Source organism: Euleptes europaea, chromosome 18 (assembly GCF_029931775.1).
Source record: "Euleptes europaea isolate rEulEur1 chromosome 18, rEulEur1.hap1, whole genome shotgun sequence".
Classification (NCBI taxonomy): Eukaryota; Metazoa; Chordata; class Lepidosauria; order Squamata; family Sphaerodactylidae; genus Euleptes; species Euleptes europaea.
In genome coordinates, this window is record NC_079329.1 from 4,092,429 (window position 1) to 4,112,339 (window position 19,911).

At 50.3% G+C, this 19,911-nt stretch overlaps 1 protein-coding gene across 4 annotated transcripts; it reads left to right on the forward strand.

Annotated features, from left to right (window-relative positions):
* Positions 1-493: 493 nt before the first annotated feature.
* RBM23 (RNA binding motif protein 23) lies at positions 494-18,097 on the forward strand. Of its 4 annotated transcripts, none has more exons than XM_056863451.1 (16): positions 494-633; positions 4,741-4,869; positions 4,966-5,046; positions 7,122-7,169; positions 7,291-7,361; positions 7,467-7,517; positions 8,085-8,252; positions 9,163-9,216; positions 9,317-9,434; positions 9,641-9,793; positions 11,142-11,279; positions 11,384-11,449; positions 11,546-11,756; positions 14,626-14,727; positions 16,532-16,616; positions 17,904-18,094. In XM_056863451.1, the coding sequence occupies exons 2-16, from the start codon at positions 4,834-4,836 to the stop codon at positions 17,905-17,907; spliced, it is 1,386 nt and encodes a 461-aa protein (XP_056719429.1). In that variant the 5' UTR covers positions 494-633; positions 4,741-4,833; the 3' UTR covers positions 17,908-18,094. The 4 variants fall into 4 exon arrangements, with proteins under 4 accessions (XP_056719429.1, XP_056719431.1, XP_056719432.1 ...); XM_056863453.1 differs by having other exon boundaries at positions 8,115-8,252; XM_056863454.1 differs by lacking the exon at positions 7,122-7,169 and having other exon boundaries at positions 17,904-18,097.
* The last annotated feature ends 1,814 nt before the right edge of the window (positions 18,098-19,911 follow it).

Genomic DNA, 19,911 nt, shown 5'->3' on the forward strand with positions numbered 1-19,911 from the left:
AATCGGAACAGGCCGCTCGCTGCATTTTCCCCACCCACTTCTCTTTTATAAAGCTCGAAGGAAGCTGGCGGCTTCTCGGCCCCGCCGCTTTAGCGAGGCTAGCCAGTCAAGATCTCTGTAAGGGAACAAAACGCCTTTTATTTTTTCAGCGTTTCCGTCAGACTGGCCAATCAGGAGCAAGGGCTTTCAGTAGATCCCGCCTCCGTCTTCCATCCATTGGGTTTCCACTTGAGGGCACGGAGAGAAAGGAACCCCCCTCCCCCATATCAAGTCTTCCCGAACCAGGAACCCAATCATCATCGCCGTTGCAAATGGAAAATCCCACCTTCCTTGCGGAGCTCGGCCAATTGGCGCCCGACTCTTACGACTCCTCCCCCCCTTCTCTCCCCCGTCTCCTTTCTTAGCCAATCAGTGGCGTCAAAACCACCCTCCCCCCGCCACCGTTTCCCGCGCGTGCGCGCTGAGGCCCTCGCGAGACACAGGAGGAGGAGGGGGAAGGTTCTGGAGGGAGAAGTGTCCGCCGCCATTTTAGCGTCGCTGCCGCGGCCGCGTCTTGAAAAGGAGGGCGAAGGACTCGGAACTCGACCCGGGACAAAACGCCTGCCGGGGTTTAACGGCCGAAGGGAGAGGGAGGTGGGTGAATCTCCTCGGAAGGCGGGCCCTGAGGAAAAGCGGGGCCGGGCCGGCCGAGCGGAGTAAAGCGGTGACGTCACGGCCGCTGCGGTGACGTCAGCGGGAGGGGTCCCTGAAGCTCCCGAGGGTTCTAGAGGGGAGGGGAGCCTGATTGACGAGGAGCAGCTGCGGCTTGAGATGGACAAGGGGCGGGGCTTCGGAAAGGGGGCGGGGCCTCGCTTTCCGGGTACCTTTAGCTACTTCCACCCATCCCCCCCTTTTTTGTTCCTTGTAGTGTTTTCTTGGGGAGGGGAGGTAGGGTTGCCAACCTGCAGGTACTAGCTGGAGATCTCCAGCCGATAGAGATCAGTTCACCTGGAGAAAACAGCCGCTTTGGCCATTGGACTCTATGGCACTGAAGTCCCACCCCTCCCTAAACCCGGCCTTCCTCAGGCTCCGCCCAAAAAACCTCCCACCGGTGGCTAAGAGGGACCTAGGGGGAGGGGAGGATCGAGTTTAGGTGGGCTTTATAGTTGGGGGGAGGGGATAGATAGGAAAACCTGGCATTCATAAGGCCGGTAACAAGATGGTGTCTCGGGGGCTGCTGAACATGGCGGGGAGCATGTGGGCTATTCTCTTTTAGGGCACTTTCACACAGCCCAAATGATGCACTTTCAATCCACTTCCAGTGCACTTTGAAGGCAGATTTTACTGTGTGAACTGGCAAAATCCACTGGCAAGCGATCGTTAAGATGCATTGAAAGTGGATGGAAAGTGTATTATTTGGGCTGTGTGAAAGTGCTCTTATAGTCGGGGTTGGGGTATAGGTAAGCAGATATTTTCTTAAGAGCAAATTAGACTTGATAAAGCCCAGAAAGCTTTTTTTGGGGGGGGGGGGTTTGCAGGAGATCCAAGTGTTTGGATACTGCTTGATCTCATCAGGTCTCAGAAGCTATGCAGGGTCGGCCCTGGTTAGTGCTTGGACAGGAGACCACTAGGGAATACCAGGGTCACTATGCAGAGGAAGGCAATGGTTGCCTATGCAGGGTGGTTCATCTCTTGCCTTGAAAGCCCTACTGGCTCGCCATAAGTGGGCTGTGACTTGAAGGCACTTTACACACAGGCCATAAGTACAAAACTGCCCTGTTGTGTTCTGTGTTGCAGAGTGCGCACCAGTTGCTGTTGTTTGGTCCTGTGGTTTGAACAGATAAACGGTAGCCTCCTGCCCCCCCCCCTCCACCTTGCCTGCTCTTGCTCAGGAGCCTTTTGCCTGACAGGCAAGTGGGCAGTGCAGTTTGCACTTAGTAAGCAGGGGCGAAAACCCGGGATTGGAAAAGTCAGATCAGTTAGGAGCAGGCGAGGGAGGGGTGGCATTTCCCCGGTGGAGTTGTTCAGGGCACAACTGGTAGGAAGAACTTGACCTCACCCAGACTCACCTTCCTTTAGAATCACTTAGCTGGATGGGAGTCTTCAAGCATTCTGGGTGATGTTAGGAAATGCATGTACTTGAAGAATTATTTAGTGTTATTGCTAGAGTTCGGGAGAGGGAGAAAAAAATTGCTAGGCCCGAGACAAATTATGAACATGCAGGTTGGTTGGTTTCTCAGTCTTAAGGGGATTCACAGGAATGTTGTACGGTGGTCTAACAAGGTGAATCTGACATGATTTAAATGTAACAGCGTACCCAGTGCTTTAAAGGGAAGCAGGCCGTGCTTTGGAGTGACAGGGGGTTTTCCAGGCGGTGAGCAGGTTCTAGAGTAGGAATGTTACATATTAAAATAAAGTTGATTTTGAGCAGGAAATCTATAGCTATCTGGATTGATGCACAGAACAAACAAGTTCTTCCCAGTGGAACTAATCCTTGTGTTTGGATCTCTAAAATCTTTTTCTTCGAGGATTATTTTTGTCTCATGCTTCAGGGAGTGTGGAAACATGTGAAATCAGAGTGGGTTCTTGGTCAGGGGCTGGATTCTTTGCTCTCGTCTTCTAGAGCTTGCTTTTTCAGGGCAAGTCTTTATAACCTTTAGAGAACAATAAAGGTCTCTGCTGTATCCTGAAGTGGAGAACTGGATTACTCTGCATCTTACCATCTCCAGAACGGTTGAGAATCTTTTTGGCCTGGGTGGCTGGAAGGGCAGCCTCAATGCATCTTTGGTTTGTGATACAAAAGGCCAGCATCTTAACTGCCATACAGCTGTATCCATATCCTGCCAGAAATTTTGTTAAGTCTTTAAGGTGCTATTGGACTCTGGCTGTTTTCTACAGCTGGATCCAGAAAAGTTGATCTCATGGTGCAAGGTGCTCTATATTCCCCACATGTGCCAAGGGAACCCAAATTCTGGAATTCTATCGAAAATAGTCAAATGTCCTTAACTTGCACAAAACTGCTTGACCTTTTTGAGCTTATTTGGAGTATTTAGAGCACAGAAATGTGTGTTGAAGACCAAGAAATGATGGCAGGGGTGTGTGTTGGAGTCGAGGAGAAGTTTCCTTTGTAGGTCATCCCTGGTCATTGGGAACACTTCCAGATTCTGATTCTTGTACTTTCCTACCTTTCTGTGATCTGTAGAATGATGTTTTGAAGCTTGTTGTTGAAAAGGAGACTATTGCCCTGTGTTCTCCAGTATGTGAGGTATCCATTCCTGGACATTGTCACCTGCTCTGCTTGGATGAGTCATTAGAAGGTGGGAAGTTCCTTCCCAATGTGTCTGCTTCAATAAATTTTCAGTTGTTGCTCTAGGAAAATGCTAGTGGCAGAATTCTTCAAGTTGAAGGCCTACTGCATTACAAACTACAGGGCGAAGAGTATGGAGCAGGGAGATTTTTGTAAGCGAATCACAGTAACTGCTTTGTAACATAGATGGATCAACAGCCTTGATATGCTGTTCAATATGTGTGGCTTTTTCCTGTGTGGTGGTTTTTGGTTTGTTTGTTTTTTGAAGACCATGTAAATGTTCTCGTGTGTCTTGTGACTGGTATTGTAGGCAGCCTCTTCCCACTGTGAGGCTGTCTTAGGGCAGTGGTCCACTAGGTTGGTGCAAGACTCCAGGGAGGGAGAGATCCTGCAGTAGATGGAACCAAGGAAATTTTCCTTTCCCTCGCCAAAAGGGCACAGCTAACCACAAAAACTGTAGAGAAGCAGGGAGCTGGGCAGAAGAGAATGGAGCTCCTGACCTCAGCAGTTGTTTCTGTTATACCTTCCCGGGGGTCTGCTTGTCTCTGGGAGTCAGAGATGCCCCAGGTTTTCTTCTAAGTGTTGGTGTAGTACCCCAATCCAAAGAACCTTGACCACATAGCAAGGTTGACCACAACCTTGACCATATGCTGATGCAGCTGTGTGTGAGGATTCTGTGTGTTCAGATGTCCACATGAACCCATGAAGCTGCCTTATACCCTCGGCCCATCAAAGTCAGTATTGTCTACTCAGACCGGCAGCGGCTCTCCAGGGTCTCAGGCAGAGGTCTTTCACATCACCTCCTTGCCTAGTCCCTTTAACTGGAGATGCCGGGGATTGAACCTGGGACCTTCTTCATGCCAAGCAGATGCTGTACCACTGAGCCACAGGAAGTTCCACAGAAACCCAAATATGTTCAAATACACATTCATAACATTGGGGCTTCCGTGGGCTGAAGGTGGGCCTTGCTGGCAAGGATTGCCAACAGTAGGCATCTTGCAGCTTTTCCATACTTCGTACCCAAACTGAAGTTGTTTTGGGTTTTTTTTGGTCATCTCTTTGTCCAGCTCCATTTCAAAAGAAGCTGCAACCTTAACAATGCCGGTGTGTTCAGTGGGAGAATCCGTTCTGAACTGTCTGAAATGAGATCTCCAGAAGGTGTGAGAGGTCTGCAGGTTAAAGGAAGAGTGTGTTTGTTCTAGAAGTGGAAGGTGGCTAAACACAAGTTGCTGTAAGATCCCCTTTGTATGGAAGGATCTTTTGAGCTTCATCGGTTACGTCTAGTATTCTGGAACATCAGCAGATCAGGTTCTAGTTGGTTGCCAGATTGTTAGGTTCTAGAACATACCACTATTTTAGCATCTAGAACATTGTGTATCCAAGCAACATGCATGGGCCCTGTCCGTCCTGCGTAGCCCATTTCTCCGTTTCACTCATGTCTCCATCTTCTCCAGGTTGTGATCAAATTCTCTGCTTGCTGCAAATCCTTCTCCACTAGCAGCTCCTGCATTGCGGGGTGGTGGGGAGCCCACCTGCTTGGGCCAGCCATGGATCCGGCGTTCCCCAATCCATCCCAGGACCCAGTGAGTATCCCCCCCCCATTTGTGCCCTTTTCTTTCCCTTTTGGCGTGGGGAGGTCTGAGTGTAACTCCCTTTTCCTTTTCTCCCCCTACTTGCAGAGTCAAGAGGACGGCATGGCCTCAGACGACTTCGACATTGTGATAGAGGCCATGCTGGAGGCCCCGTACAAGAAAGAGGAGGTGAGGACTGTGCACTGCCCTCTGGGGAAAATTTGTAGCCATGCTACTGACAATACAGTGTTTCTAGTCCTCACTGTGCAGAGGGAAAAAACCTGAGGAGTGTAGGCAGCTCTTGCTAAAGGGGCCCATTGAAGTAGGTTCAGAGTAGGCTTTCATGGCTTGGGTGGTTCTGCCAATCTCCTGATGTAGTTCTCAGCCCTGTCTCAGCCTTTCTTCCAATGTAGAGACGCTTCCTCCTTTTTGAAAGCCCTAAACCCCCCTGAGGAAAACCACACTTTGCAACTGAGTAAAAAAGTGTCAATACTATGTGCATTAGCAGTACATGTCAATTTTTTTCAGGGCTTATTTGTCAAGGGTGGTGATTCTAAGCTATCGTTTGGAGACATTGCATTGGAAATCCCTTGGTACAAACATGGCTATAGTATTGGCACTCCGGAAAGCTTTCCATCTTGCTCAACATTTCCTGTATAGATTGCTTAGGTTTGTCCGCATCTGCGTCTATGGAGGTTTGGTCCAGGGTCTTGCGAGCTGAAAAAAGAACCCTTTCTGTGTATTCGGGAAGCAAATTTCCGTACTGGGGATTTATATTTGTGTTCAAAATGTCACTTACTACAGGACTGTTCTGATTGCAATATTTTTTTCCTTAGGTTTTTCCAGATAAAGCTGCTTTGGGTTGCTTTGGTGTTTGGGGAAAAGCTGTCTGGGTAACTGTCATGGGTGGGTTGGGCAGGTGAAAGGGCGGCTGTAATTTTGTCTCTTCTGCATAATTACAAGGACCCATGAAGACCTATCCTGTGTCCAGTTTGGGAGTCGGCATAAACAGGCTGGATTATCTTTCTTTAAAATTTATAAAACTTTCTTGAGGTTTCTGTTTCTTCATGTCAGCCATATATGACAATTCCGCATTGTGTGGTTTCTTAAACGAAACAGTTCCTTCTGGTGGAACTCTGAACACTCCCTTCTAGGTAGGATGTATCCAGAAGCTGTACTATTGCGAAATGTAGCAGTTACCATCCTTTGCTTGGAAACAATATTATTTGAATGCGTGAAACGCAAAGAGGCCCCCTCCCCCAAGTTATTATACGGTTTCTGGCAGTGTGAACCAACCTTTGCCTGGTTTTCAGACTTAAGGTGAGGGATTAGTCTCCCTTGCTGACGATGGGAGGTTTGGCGTAGCTTTCCCTACTCTAGATGGAGGATAGGTCAGTACGGAGGGAGCAGACTTATATGCCCGGTCTTCTGGGACAGTTTTAACCATCAGTTGCTTTCTCTGGCTTTAACCCCTTTCCGTGTATAGTAAAACCCAGCAATTTTAAACAGTCGGTCTATTTTTTTTAAAAAAGAAATTGGATGGCTAAGGTACCCTGACCCAGATAGCCCCAGGCTAGCCTGATACCATCAGATCCCAGAAGCTAAGCAGGGTCGGCCCTGGTTAGTATTTGGATGGACGACCTCCAAGGAATGCCAGGGGCGTGATGCAGAAGCAGGTGGTGGCAAAACCACCTCTGATCGTCTCTTGCCTGGTAAACCCTATGGGATTGCCATAAGTCAGCTTTGCCTTGATGGCGCCCACATAAGGTGCCCTGACCTGGATAGCCCAGGCTATCCTGATCTCGTCAGATCACAGAAGCTAAGCAGGGTCGGCCTTGATTAGTATTTGGATGGGAGACCATTAAGGAATACCAGGAGCGTGACGCTGAGACAGGCGGTGGCAAGACCACCTCTGAACGTCTCTTGCCTTGAAACCCCTACAGGGTCGCTGTAAGTCAGCTGTGGCATCACGGCACAAAGAAAAGGTGCTGTAGTTGCATCGTTGAGGTCGAGGTTTCCCCTTCCCCCACCCAATAATTTACCCCCTTGATTGCTAATAGCTCTGCCCCCCGGGCTCCATCATATGAGCCAGTCTGTGCTCAGTAACGAGTAACTTTGTAAGGGATAGCGGTGTCTTCCGTTTGCATGGGGTGGGCGGTTGCCACTGCGGGCTGTCACAGCGTGTGTGTGTGGGGGTGTGCCCCCCTCTCCCTGTATGTTTGAATGATCCCGCCTGGGCCCACCCCCTCCTGTGTTTGCTTTAGGCCCAGCCTGGACCATCAAAGTCTCCGTCTGACCCCCCCACGGCGCAGGTAACGTATGAAAGTGGTTGGGAGTCACCAGAGGGAGGAGGAGTGGGCCGGGCTGCAGAACAGAGAAGGGCGGCGAGTGGGGCCCCGCACATTGATGCCTGCGCTCTGCCCGTTTCTCCAGCCCCCTCAGGAGGAACAAGGAAAAGAAGTAAAGAAAGACAGCGCCTCCAGCAGTAGCGGGGAAAGCAGCAGGTGAGGCCAAGGGCTTACTGGGGTATTGTTTTTCCTCCCTGTCTGCTCGTGGCTGAATCAGGAGGGTGGCTAAGCACGGATCTCCTCTTTTCTCTCCATTCACAGCAAAAAGAAGAAAAGCAGGAGCCGGAGCAAGAGCCGTGACCACAGACACAGGTAGGGATGGGCTGCAAGTTGCTGTGGGGCCCCTGCAGAAGCACTCTGCTTCACATCTGTGAAACAGGACTCAACGCACGTGGGGAAATGCTCAGGCTGCCCAGTTTATATATATCCAGGCGTATCCTGATATAGTTGAGTGGTAAGAGCAGCTCGGGAGCCATTTCCGGCCCGTGGCCGACCTGCCCTTGCTAAACCGCAGTGTGGCTCACTCTTGTCCCTATAGTGCAGCGGTTCCCAAACTGCGCTCCACGGAGCACTTAGTGCTCTGCGAAACATCTAGTGCCCCGTGAAGAGATCGAAAAGAAAAATACCGCTGTCATTTGGTTTAGTATATAGGTGCTAGGTGAAAATTGGTGCTCCGCGACAAATTTCTCTCTCCTGAAAAGTGCTCCGTGACTCAAAAAGTTTGGGGACCGCCTGCCCTAGTGGCACAACCCAACAAGGACCTGCCGTCTCTGTACAATTTGTGTTCTGCCATCCTCTAGTGGGAGGAGGGGGGCCAAAGCGGCGGTAATTCTGCAGTCCCCTCCCAATTATCCGTTTCCCCCCCCCTCCCCGCCGCAGTGGGGACCGAGACCGCCACCGCAGGCGCAGCCGTAGCCGGGACCGCCGACACCGGAGCAGAAGCCGCCACCGGAGCCGCAGCCGAGACCGCAGGCGGGGCAGCCGGTCCCGCAGCAGGGAGCGCCGGCGGGACGAGAGAGTGCGCTATCGTAGCCCCCCACCTCCTGGGTAAGGAAAAGGGCTGGATGGCCATATGTGTGACAGGTGAGGTCAGATATTCCATGCCTTGCCTGTAGTGGGTCAGTCGTTACGTTGACCAGGGAGACTGATCACAGGAGCGTTAAGGCATCAAGGCCAAACCCCTCAATCTTTTGTCCCTGCACCCCATTCACAATCGATGTCTTGGGGGTTCCCAGAAATTATTGCTTTTTCCCTGCCTCTCAACAGCCCGAGTTTTCCTCTCCTACTTTGGATAGAATCATAGAGGTGGAAGGGGCCATACAGGCCATCTAGTCCCAACCCCCTGCTCAATCCAGGATCAGCCTAGAGCAGTGGTTCCCGAACTGTGCTCCTGGTGCTCCATGAAGAGATTGGAAAGAAAAATACCACCATCATTCGGTTTAGTATATAGGTGCCAGGTGACAATTAGTGCTCCGTGAGGAATTTCTCTCCTGAAAAGGGCTCCATGACTCAAAATGTTTGGGAACTGCTGGCCTACAGCATCCCTGACAAGTGCTTGTCCAGCCTCTGCGGAAAGACTGCCAGCGAGGGATAAGTCACCACTTCCCTAGGTAGCCCAGAAGGAACAGAGAAGTGTGCCAGTGCAGTTTTTGGAGCTTTCCGTTAACCCTCCCCGAGAAGCCACAAGAGAAAGGCATGAAAAGGCAGCTACCAGTATTGGAGGATGGCTGTGTAGGGTCTGTGGCACCAAAGAAATAAGTATGAGATGTCAAGGTTCTACGTAGCTAGAGCTGCTTGGGATGGTGGGGGGGAGTGGTTTCTGGTTTTATCTGAGTTGAGCACATTTGGATGAAAGGATCGTCTCCTGTGTCGTCCAAAATGAGCACGCACTCTCCTGAGTCTCCTTCAACTATGACGCAGTAGTCTCAAACGGGCGTCCCTGTTTCTCTCTCTGCAGGCGGCGGTTCGGGCACAGCAAGAGTCCCTTGTACAGAGAGAAGAGCCCCCTCCGGTGAGTGCCTGCCTGGATTTCCAGGGCGAGGGGTTCTTTGGCCAAGGGGACGTTGGTTTCCCTTCTCCCCGCTTTGAGCTCACCTGTCCTGCCCACACAGGGAGCCCTTGGGCAGCTTGAGCCCAGAGGAGCGTGATGCCCGCACCGTTTTCTGCATGCAGCTGGCTGCCCGCATCCGCCCCCGTGACCTTGAGGACTTTTTCTCTGCTGTTGGCAAGGTACCGCCCTCTTATTCCCTTTCTCATCTCCTCCTTCCCTCTGCCTCTTCTCATATAGCTCCAACACTCAGTATTGCATTTCTGTTTCATACAGTGCCAAATCTCTAGCTCTAGATAAATTTTGAACGATTGCGCTCTTTTATGAGAAGTTTCTGCAGCTTGTTCTCCCTCCATCTCACTTGCCCTGTCTTCTTTCTCTGGGGCAGGTGCGTGACGTGCGGATCATCTCCGACCGGAACTCCCGCCGTTCGAAGGGCATCGCTTATGTGGAGTTCTGCGACATCCAGTCTGTGCCACTGGCTATTGGGTTAACAGGGCAGCGTCTCCTTGGTGTTCCCATCATTGTCCAGGCATCCCAGGTGCGAGACATGATGTAAAACTTGTGGAATTTAGGGATAAGAACCAAGAGTGGATGTATCGATGATAGTGTGGTGTAGTGGTTAAGTACGGCAGACTAATCTGGTGAACGGGGTTGGTTTCCCCACTCCTCCACATGAAGCCTGCTGGGTGACCTGAGGCCAGTCACAGTTCTCTCCGAACTCTCTAAGCCCCACCTCCCTCACAAGGTGCCTGTTGTGAGGAGAGGAAGGTGATTTGTAAGCCGGTTTGAGTCTCCAAGGTAGAGAAAATCGGGGTATAAAAACCAGCCCCTCTTCTTTAGTTTTCTCATGAGTGGGTCTGTGGATTGATACAGCCATGTACTTGAGTCAGATTTAGAGAGCATTTGTAGGGAAGGAATGGAGTCCGGTTAATTATCAGATGCTGTGGAGCCAAAGGTGTGTTGGAAGAGCTGGAGACCGGCCTTGGTGAAGGGCTGGAGTTCCTTTAGGCCAGCCGTAAGCACTTCTGTGTTCATGTCTGAAGAAGAAGAGTTGGTTTTTATATGCCGACTTTCTTTACCACTTAAGGAAGAATCAGACTGGCTTACAATTAATTACCTTCCCCTCCCCACAACAGACACCCTGTGAGGTGGGTGGGGCTGAGAGAGTGTGACTAGCCCAAGGTCACCCTTTGTATGTAGGAGCGGGGAAACAAATCCAGTTTACCAGATTAGCCTCCGCCGCCCATGTGGAAGAGTGGGGAATCAAACCCGCTTCTCCAGATCGTAGTCCACCGCTCTTAACCAGAGCCAGGGAGGGAAAGAAGAGTAGTTTTCCTTCATGACAGAAGAAGCACTTACACACCTCAATTCATGATACTGCTTCCACTTCGGCTAAAGCTGGCTGTTTTGGAGCTGAGCCCATGGTTGGCTTTGTCACCCAATAGGGCCTGCAGCAGCTGAAACCTCCAATGAAACATGCTGGTTGCGCTCTTAAAAGCGGGCGGCTCTGGGCTTCAGCCGGTTTGCCATAACTCTTTAAATGCCTGCCTAGCTTTGTTCTTCTTGAGGGACACCTTGTGGGGAGGGGCTGGGGCTCAGTGGAGGAGCCTTTGCTTTGCGTGTTGAAGGTCCCTGGCTCAGTCCGTGGCGTCCTCCAGTTGAAAGCATCAGGTTGCAGGTGATGTGAAAGGCCTGAAACCCTGGAGAGCTGCTGCCAGTCTGAGTAGACAGTGCTGACCTTGATGGACTGAAGGTCTGATTCAATATAAGGCAGCTTCATGCGCAGAAACGGTTTGCAAAGGTGGCTGGTTGTTTAAAAGCGAAACAAACAAAAAAACATGCTTGCTTTTGGCTGTGTCTTAATCCCCTGGGGTCTGTGGTCTTAGGCGGAGAAGAACCGGCTGGCAGCCATGGCCAACAACCTCCAGAAAGGCAGCGGTGGGCCCATGCGGCTCTACGTTGGCTCCCTCCACTGCAACATCACCAAAGAGATGCTGCGCGGGATCTTTGAGCCCTTTGGCAAGGTGGGACACAGTTGGAGAGAAAGGGGGTGGTGGGGCATGGAACTTGGTGGGCCGGGCCTCCTTACATTCTAATCTACATCCCCCCTCCCCTTTCTCCTATTCAGATCGATAGCATTGTGCTGATGCGTGACCAGGACACTGGACAGTCCAAGGGCTACGGCTTTATCACAGTAAGCATCATTTTCTTCCCCTGTGTGTGTGTGTGTGGGTGCTTCCTTCTAAAGATGTGCATGCAACATGTGCCTCCTTATCCCCCGCTCCTCCAGTTTGCAGAGGCCGAGTGTGCCCGGCGTGCCCTGGAGCAGCTGAACGGTTTTGAGCTGGCTGGCCGACCCATGCGGGTGGGGCAAGTCACCGAGCGGCTGGACGGGACCACCGACATCACCTTTCCCGATGGGGCAGACGAGCCTGACCGAGGGGCCCTGAATCTCAGCACCACCAGCTCCCAGTTGCAGCTGATGGCCAAACTGGCAGAAGGTAGATGGACAAAAAGAAAACTGAAAGCAATTTAATTGTATGAGCCAGGGAAACTGAATTGTTTCCATTCATGGAATTTTTTTTTTAGTTCTGTCGTCGCCAGAGCAGCGTATAATAGGTTGAGAAACGGTAACATTCCATTAAAACCAGCTGGAGCTGACATAAAATATACATAGGCAAGGATCAGCCATTTAAAAGCGGAATAGCCAGAGTTGCAGATCCAAAATGTTTTTCTTGAAGGGACATGGAATTTGCTTCTCCTTGGGTAAACGCCCAAGTAGAACTGATACTGCTAGATCTTGGTTCACTGGGAATCATACATGCAATTATGTTCCCTCAAGTGCCTCAGACTGGCCGTTTAGGGCTCTCAAAATCTTTTAAGCTGAAGAGGTGTTAAGGCAGAGATGGCAAACGAGAGTGTTGTTGGGGGAAAAAATGGAAACTCTTTAATTCATGATGGGAAACCTCTCCCTCCGTAGGCTAACTTTGGTGCCCTCCTCTTGTATATATCCTATTAAAACTAGGAGGATAAATCGGTATTTTTGCTCTGATAACGCAGCTTCAGTTTTACAAACTAGTAGCACGCTTAATTTCTGCACCATCCTCAAGGAGGGAGTGGAAAAAGTGCACAAGAAGCCCGAAAATGGGAGCTTCTCTTTAGGCTGCTGGAGCCAGCCCTTCTTCATCCCTTCTGCAGAGGTATCTCTCTGCCACAAGAGGAGCCCCTCTTCAGTAGAAAAGCCTTTAATACTCTCTCTGCTTTTGTGTTTCGGTCTCTGGTGAGCTGCTTGTTCAGTCCGCACAGCTTCACCAGGGTTGTAGGGATAAATTGGGTAAGGGCAGGGTGTAATCCATTCTACAGCTGTAAAGTGTGTCAGGAAAGAAATCTGAATGGGGAGGGGGGAGATGGGGGGAGGGAGAAGCAAAGGACAGTTGTGACTTGCGCTGAATTGCCACAGCGAGGGCCGTGCTGCCTTGGGGAAACAGCTACGTTCCTTTGCTCACCTGGGCTTTGTAACCTGCCTTCCATGTCTTGACTCAAGGCACCTTTTGCATCTCGCGAAATCAGTTAAACACTCCACACCAAACACCACTATCATCAATCCAGCTGCCAACCCTCGAAAGCTGATAAAAAGGCCCCATGAAACCATTTTGCCTGACCTTGTATTTGAATTCTTGGCTGAGTAGGAGCTTTTCCAACATACCCCAGGAGACAGAGTAGCTTGCACAGAGAAGAACATGGGGGGGTGTTCTCTTTGAGAGGCAGTGTGGTGTAGTGGTTAAGAGCGGTGGTTTGGAGCAGGATGGTACTGCTGCAGTTGTCTTGTTTGTGGCTTCCTAAAGGCACCTGGTTGGCCACTGTGTGAACAGACTGCTGGACTTGATGGGCCTTGGTCTGATCCAGCAGGGCCTTTCTTATGTTCTTACGGAGCGGTGGACTCTGATCTGGAGAACCGGGGTTGATTCCCCACTCCTCCACATGAGTGGCGGATGCTAATCTGGTGAACTGGATGTGTTTCCCTGCTCCTACGCATGAAGCCAGCTGGGTGACCTTGGGCTAGTCACACTCTCAGCCCCACCTACCTCACAGGGTGTCTGTTGTGGGGAAGGGAAGGTGATTGTAAGGCGGTTTGATTCTTCCTTAAGTGGTAGAGAAAGTCAGCATATAAAAAACAACTCTTCCTTATTCTAGGTTGCTACAGGGGCAGCCCATACCAGGAGAGTTAGGTTAATAATGCTATTCTCTTACCTGTGCGGGGAAACAGTATTTTAGCATTTAATGCTGTAGGAACAATCTTCTCAGTATTCGAAACGGACAAAAGTTGCGGGCACCCATGTTGGTCCCTTTAGGTAAATCTGTCCATGACAGTAATTTAATCATCTTGTATTAGGACCAATTTAAATGGCATGAAGTCAACTACCAGTGTTTTTAAGAGCAGCTGTCTGGTGGAGTAGGAGCCAGCGGCAGTTGCAGGCGAGCTGGGGTAAGGAACCTGGCCCCGGTGTTGGTGAAACCTGCCCAGATGTGCCCCTTCCTCTCCACGCAGCAGAAAGAGGTGGTTTGACTCTTTCCCAAAAAAAACTGATTGGGGAATGATTGCAGCAAAGAGAGGGAAAACACTGAATGGAGCCAGTATCTTGTGGATTCTTCAACACCCATTGAGATTTAGACACACAAATGGAGCCCAAACCTCTGTGTGGAAGCGGCCTCAGTCAAGCATAACAAAGGCGATGCTGAATCAGACCACGGCCCATCAAGTCCAGCAGTCTGTTCACTCAGTGGCCAACCAGGTGCCTCTAGGAATCCCACAAGCAATACCACTGCAGCAGCATTGTCCTGCCTGTGTTCCAAAGCACCTGTTCTCCAAAACATCTGATCCTGGAGAGAATAGGGATGCATCATGACCTAACCCTAACCAGTAGACATGGATAGCCCTCTCCTCCATGAACATATCCACTCCCCTCTTAGTCTTCCAAGTTGGCAGCCATCACCACTCAAGAATATAAGAAAAGTCCTGCTGGATCAGACCAAGGTCCATCAAGTCCAGCAGGCTGTTCGCACAGTGGCCAACCAGGTGCCTCTAGGAAGCCCACAAACAAGACGACTGCAGCAGCATTGTCCTGCCTGTGTTCCACAGCACCTAATAGAATAGGGATGCTCCTCTGATCCTGGAGAGAATAGTCCTTCACTCGCTTCTCAGTGTCTCTGGGTAGCATCTGAAGGAATCCTCAGGTGTCACTAAGATATACTAGTGGTGGCTCTGGGCACATGCTCGCGTAGCAACATCACAGACCAATCATGCGTTGATGGAGGAGACTGGTTATTGCCGGATATGCTCATTCTCGTGTTTTTCTCCCCCTTCCCCAGCGGGTTCTGGGATCCCGCTGTCGACTACAGCTGCGGCCCAAGCTGCCCTGCAGCTGAACGGAGCGATACCCCTGGGAGCACTCAACCCGGCGGCCCTGTCAGGTAGGAGGGAACGTTGGGATGGGGGGAGGTACTTGGGCTTCTTTGGAGGGTTCCCTGAAGAGAGCTCGACGGCTGGGAAAATGCAGGTCACATGAACACACGAAGTGCCCTTCTACGGAATCAGACCGTCGGCCCATCAAAGTCAGTATTGTCTACTCAGAGGATGGTGCCGAGTTGTTTTCCGTTGCCCCAGAAGGTCGGACAAGAACCAACAGGTTAACATTAAATCAGAAGAGTTTCCATCTAGACATTAGGAAGAATTTTTTAGCAGTTAGAGCTGTTCCTCAGTGGAACAGGCTTCCTCGGGAGGTGGTGAGCTCTCCTTCCCTGGAGGTTTTTAAGCAGAGGCTAGATGGCCATCTGTCAGCAACGCTGATTCTATGACCATAGGCAGATCATGAGAGGGAGGGCATCTTGGCCATCTTCTGCGCACTGTGGGGGTGTGGGGGGAGGTAGGTGTGAATTTCCTGCATTGTGCAGGGGGTTGGACTAGATGACCCTGGTGGTCCCTTCCAATATGATTCTGTGACCAGCAGCAGCTCTCCAGGGTCTCAGGCAGAGGTCTTTCACATCACTCCTTGCCTAGCCCCTTTTAACTGGAGATGCCAGGGATTGAACCTGGGACCTTTGGCATGCCAAGCAGAGGCTCTGCCTCAGAGCCACGGCCCCTTCCCTTGTAGCGTGACTCTTGCATAAATCATCTTTAGCACGGAAAAGAAATGTGAACGTCACTGCCAGTGATAGTTCATCTTGGGAAGTACGTTGAAGAAATCATCCAACTAGTCCTCATGAAGCCACCATACACTGAAGCAGGACTTTGGTCCATCTCACTCAGAACTCTTTTATTTGGATAGTGGCAGTGATGATATTCCCAGGTGTCTTCCCAGTCAGTTTTAACTCCCTTGTTAAACAGAAATGCTGGGAATTGAATGTGGGACCTTCAGTGTTTGATTCTCCCCGGTGTCTTCCCAGTCGGATTGCTCCTTAAAAGGGAATTACTGGGAGTTGAACGCGGGACCTTCGGCAATCAAAGTGTTTGTCCTTCTACTGAGTAGTAGGTGGAGTTCCCCTTAGCAGTGCTCATTACTTGCTCGTCCCTCCTGATCTGTCAAGGAGATTCCGTCGCACTCTTAGCTTTATTATTCTTGTGTGACTTGATAATGGTGGCGCAAAACAGAATATGGTAAAATAGTGTAAATCAGAAGGAGTCAAATATTAAGTTAATACTTAAAAAGCCTTATATAACAGGTAGCTTGGCTTGGTATAGTAGAAATGTAGAGATATAAAAAATGGTGATCTAATATGAAAATCTAATAAAGCAGAGGGGCTGTGGCTCAGTGGTAGAGCCTCTGCTTGGCATGCAGAAGGTCTCCGGTTCAATCCATGGTTCAATCCCCGGCATCTCCAGTTAAAGGGACTAGGCAAGTAGGTGATGCGAAAGCCCCCTGCCTGAGACCCTGGAGAGCCACTGCCGGTCTGAGTAGACAATGCTGACTTCGATGGACCAAGGGGGGTCTGGTTCAGTAGAAGGCAGCTTCATGTGTGTTCACATCTTAGAATGCTAAAAGGCATGTTTCCACCCAGTGTGTGTATTGCTTGTGTATAATTTAACGGTAGATACAATGTTAGAGAAGCTTTATTGTAATCCCTTATTTATCCTTTTTCCTTTATTCTTTTGAAAATAAAAAAAATATATTATTATTTTTAAAATAAGATTCCGTCGCATGCATAAGGCGGCCACCTAGCCATGGTCCCGGTCCTTTTCGTTTCTCACCTTTTCTCTCTGTCCTCCTCCCTTCTGCAGCTCTGAGTCCAGCCCTGAATCTGGCTTCGCAGACGTTGGCCTCGCAGTGCTTCCAGCTTTCAGGCCTTTTCACTCCCCAGACGATGTGAGTGGCTGAAGCTCTTGAGGCCAGGCGGGATATTTTGCAGGGGGTGGGGGTCAGGTGGGTTTATGGGCTGGGAGCGCCACCCGTTCTGCGCACGAGAATGGAAGGTGACGCGTTTTATTCCCCCCGATTAAAGGTCGGCTGCTAGACTTTTATTTATTTAAAGCGTTAATTAGCTCCCTTTCTTCCCCACGGAGCTCAAGGGTGGTTTACAGTATGGATAAAATACATAAAATAGAATACGGAAAAATACATAACAAACTAAATGTAAGATTACAATTTTGGACTGCTAGTGAAATTAATCAAGTGCTGTCCTAAATGAAGCTGTCTTCATCTGCTTCCCAAAGACCGAATGGGAGGCGGCCAGGCGGACCTCCCTGGGGAGGTGGTTGTTCCAGAATCTTGGGGCTACCTCTGGAAAGGCCCTTTGGTGTGCCCACCAAATGTGTTCCTTTGATGGATGGGACAGCCGGGAGGGCCTCTCCCTGTGACCTTAATTCCTGGGCAGGACTTCGTTGGCTGTTTTAAATTGGGACGATGATGTTTTAGCTGCCCTCCAGCTGCAAAGCTCTGGGAGGCCCTCTGAGGCCTATGGCTACTGAGCTTAATGGCTTCCTCTGCTCCTTTGGCCATCTGCTGCAGCCAGTCTCTTCCCCCCCCCCCCCCCAGCTCATAAGAGAGCCAGCATGGTGTAGTGGTTAAGAACGGTGATTTGGGGCGGTGGACTCTGATGTGGTGAACTGGGGTTTGATTCTCTCCTCCACATGAGCAGCGGAGGCTAATCTGGTGAACTGGGTTTGTTTCCCCACTCCTACACATTAAGCCAGTTGGCAGACCTTGGGCTAGTCACAGCTCTCTCAGCCCCACCTACCTCACAGGGTGTCTGTTGTGGGGAGGGGGAAGGAAGGTGATTATAAGCCAGTTTGATTCTCCCTTAAGTGATAGAGAAAGTCGGCATATGAAAACCAACTCTTCATCTTCGTAACATAAAATGTTTTATTTGCATTTTTGCTCCACGTTTATGGATCTTGTCATTGTTTTCGCAAGGAATGTAGATGGCAGAGGGGTACGAAGGTGAAAAGAGTGTTGGAAGAGGCATGTAACCTTTCCTACACAGTCTCTTGGGCTGGAAACTTTGTTTTTAGGATCGGGTCTTTAAATGGGGGGGGTTCTGACTTTTGTGGGGCGTGCGTAGATTAGAAGATGGCACAGTGGGATTCTTGCAGAACAGAGAACAATGCCCGTGTCCATTTCTAACCGTCCTTTTTCTGTCTCCCCGTTCCACAGGTAACGCAACCCGGTTTCCCCTCGCCCTCCCTCCCTCTCCCACGGAGCTTGGAGGGAAATGACCATCTCCACCCCATCACCACCTCACCACCCGCATTGGATACAAGGCAGGGGAAACGGACTCTGAAGGAAAACCTCCTGGAGGGGCCCTTTCTTATGTGAACTTGATTTTATTCCAACTTCCCGCCCACCAGGTGCTGGGGGGAGGGGTTGGCATGCCGTCCCCAGCTCTGAAACCGTAATCGGAAGGGGGTGTTATCCCCTCAACCTAGACCCCTCAAAGGGGCCGGGGGATCCATTCTCCCCCCCCCCCAAAATGGGATTGCAGCATATTTCTGCCTCCTGGCTTAGCTCGGTGGGGCTGTGGTGTTGGGATATAATTTGCTGTTTCTCTTCTCTCCCCCCCCCCCCATCCTCTCCTCACTTTCTGATGGTGTGTTGTGGGTATCTGCCCAGATGCCTTTTGGAAATGTCTCGTTTGCAAAGGTGGGGGGGAGTGTACATAAGAGGGAAAGGAATGGGGAGGGGCAAGAGCCAGCGATTGGGTGGAGGGCGGGGTTCAGAGGGGATACCCCTCCCTTCGCAGGCCATGTTTTGTTATCCCCGATGAATCTGTACTGGGCACATTCAGTGTGGGGATGTTCTCATTCCTCCCTTTCCTTGCCCCTCCCTCTTTTTCTTGGGTCTGTACCCTCTTCTTGGTGTTCCCGTTTCTTCCTGCTGCACCTTTTCCCCCTCCCCTCAAAGTCCCCAAGACCACCTCTTTCCTCATCCCCCCCCCCAACCTTCTAAGGTGTATTTTGGTTTTCTTTCTTTTTATCTGTCTCAACTTTTTTTTTTTTTTTGCTTATAAATGAATAATAAAAGTCACCAAAAGTAGTCACATACGCGTCTCGTTTTTCAGCAGCTGTGCTGCTAAAGGGTTGCGGTAGATGGGTGGCCCCGGGTCGGGTGGGTGGTTTGCTTCCCCATGGAATGAAAGGTGGAGTGAGCATGAATGCGTAGCTTGAGGGGTACAACTGAGGTGGGCTTTCATTTGAGACCCACTCAAGATTAGTCTTTCCAAAATGGCTGATGAAGGCATCCTCTTCATTTTCTGCATTGAATATGGAGGCAGCTGTAGTCTTACACCTCAAAAAAATTGCTTTTGGCACTTGTAAGAATGGTCCGCCCTTTTTGCTGGGGCATAATTCACTGCTCTGTGGTTCGCCTCAGTAGGAGGAGGTGAGTCTTGAATGGCTCAGAGAGACACGGCGGAGTGTCACTGCATTTTCTGTTGGATTCCCGTCAAGAATCATGAGTGCAGAGATCTGGGAGAGTTACTCTCCCCACCCACCCCCACACACACACCCTGTTGATTTATGAGGGGAAGGATGGAAGGGCAGCTTAAGAACGTAAGAAAAACCCTGCTGGGTCATACCCAGGCCCATCAAGTCCAGCAGTCTGTTCACACAGAGGCCAACCAGGTGTCTGCCGCAGCATTGTCCTGCCTGTGTTCCACAGCACCTAATATAACAGGCCTGCTCCTCTGATCCTGGAGAGAATAGGTATGCATCCTGACTAGTTCCCATTTTTGCTAGAAGCCTTGAATAGCCCTATCCTCTTTTCCAAGTGGGTACTTGAGACTCATAGAAACTTTTGATTAAACATCTTTCTTGTGTTACATTAGGGTTGGTGGCACTGGCCTGGGGGGAAAGAAACACTTAGGGCTGTTTAGCTTGGAAAGAAGGCGGTTAAGGGGAGTCATGATAGTGTTCTATAAAATCATGCATGGTATGGAGGGAGTGGTCGGGGAGCTTTTCTCCCTCATAATACTGGAATGCGGGGTCATTGCTGAAGCTGGAGGGTGAGAGATTCAAAACTGATGAAGTACTTCACACCACACAGGCTGTTACCGCAGTAGGTATTCCCAGCGATGTATCAAGAGTTTGGAAATGTTATAAAAAAAACATCGCTTTAAAAGGGTTTTTGGATGCCACGGATAAAAAATGGTTGGAAGACGTCTTCG

Bases quoted from the DNA above. Each gene is read 5' to 3' on its own strand.
- RBM23 (XM_056863451.1), top strand. From the start codon at position 4,834: ATGGATCCGGCGTTCCCCAATCCATCCCAGGACCCA. The intron at 9,217-9,316 runs GTGAGTGCCTGC...CTGCCCACACAG, and splicing joins AGAGAGAAGAGCCCCCTCCG to GGAGCCCTTGGGCAGCTTGA. The intron at 11,450-11,545 runs GTAAGCATCATT...CCGCTCCTCCAG, and splicing joins AGGGCTACGGCTTTATCACA to TTTGCAGAGGCCGAGTGTGC.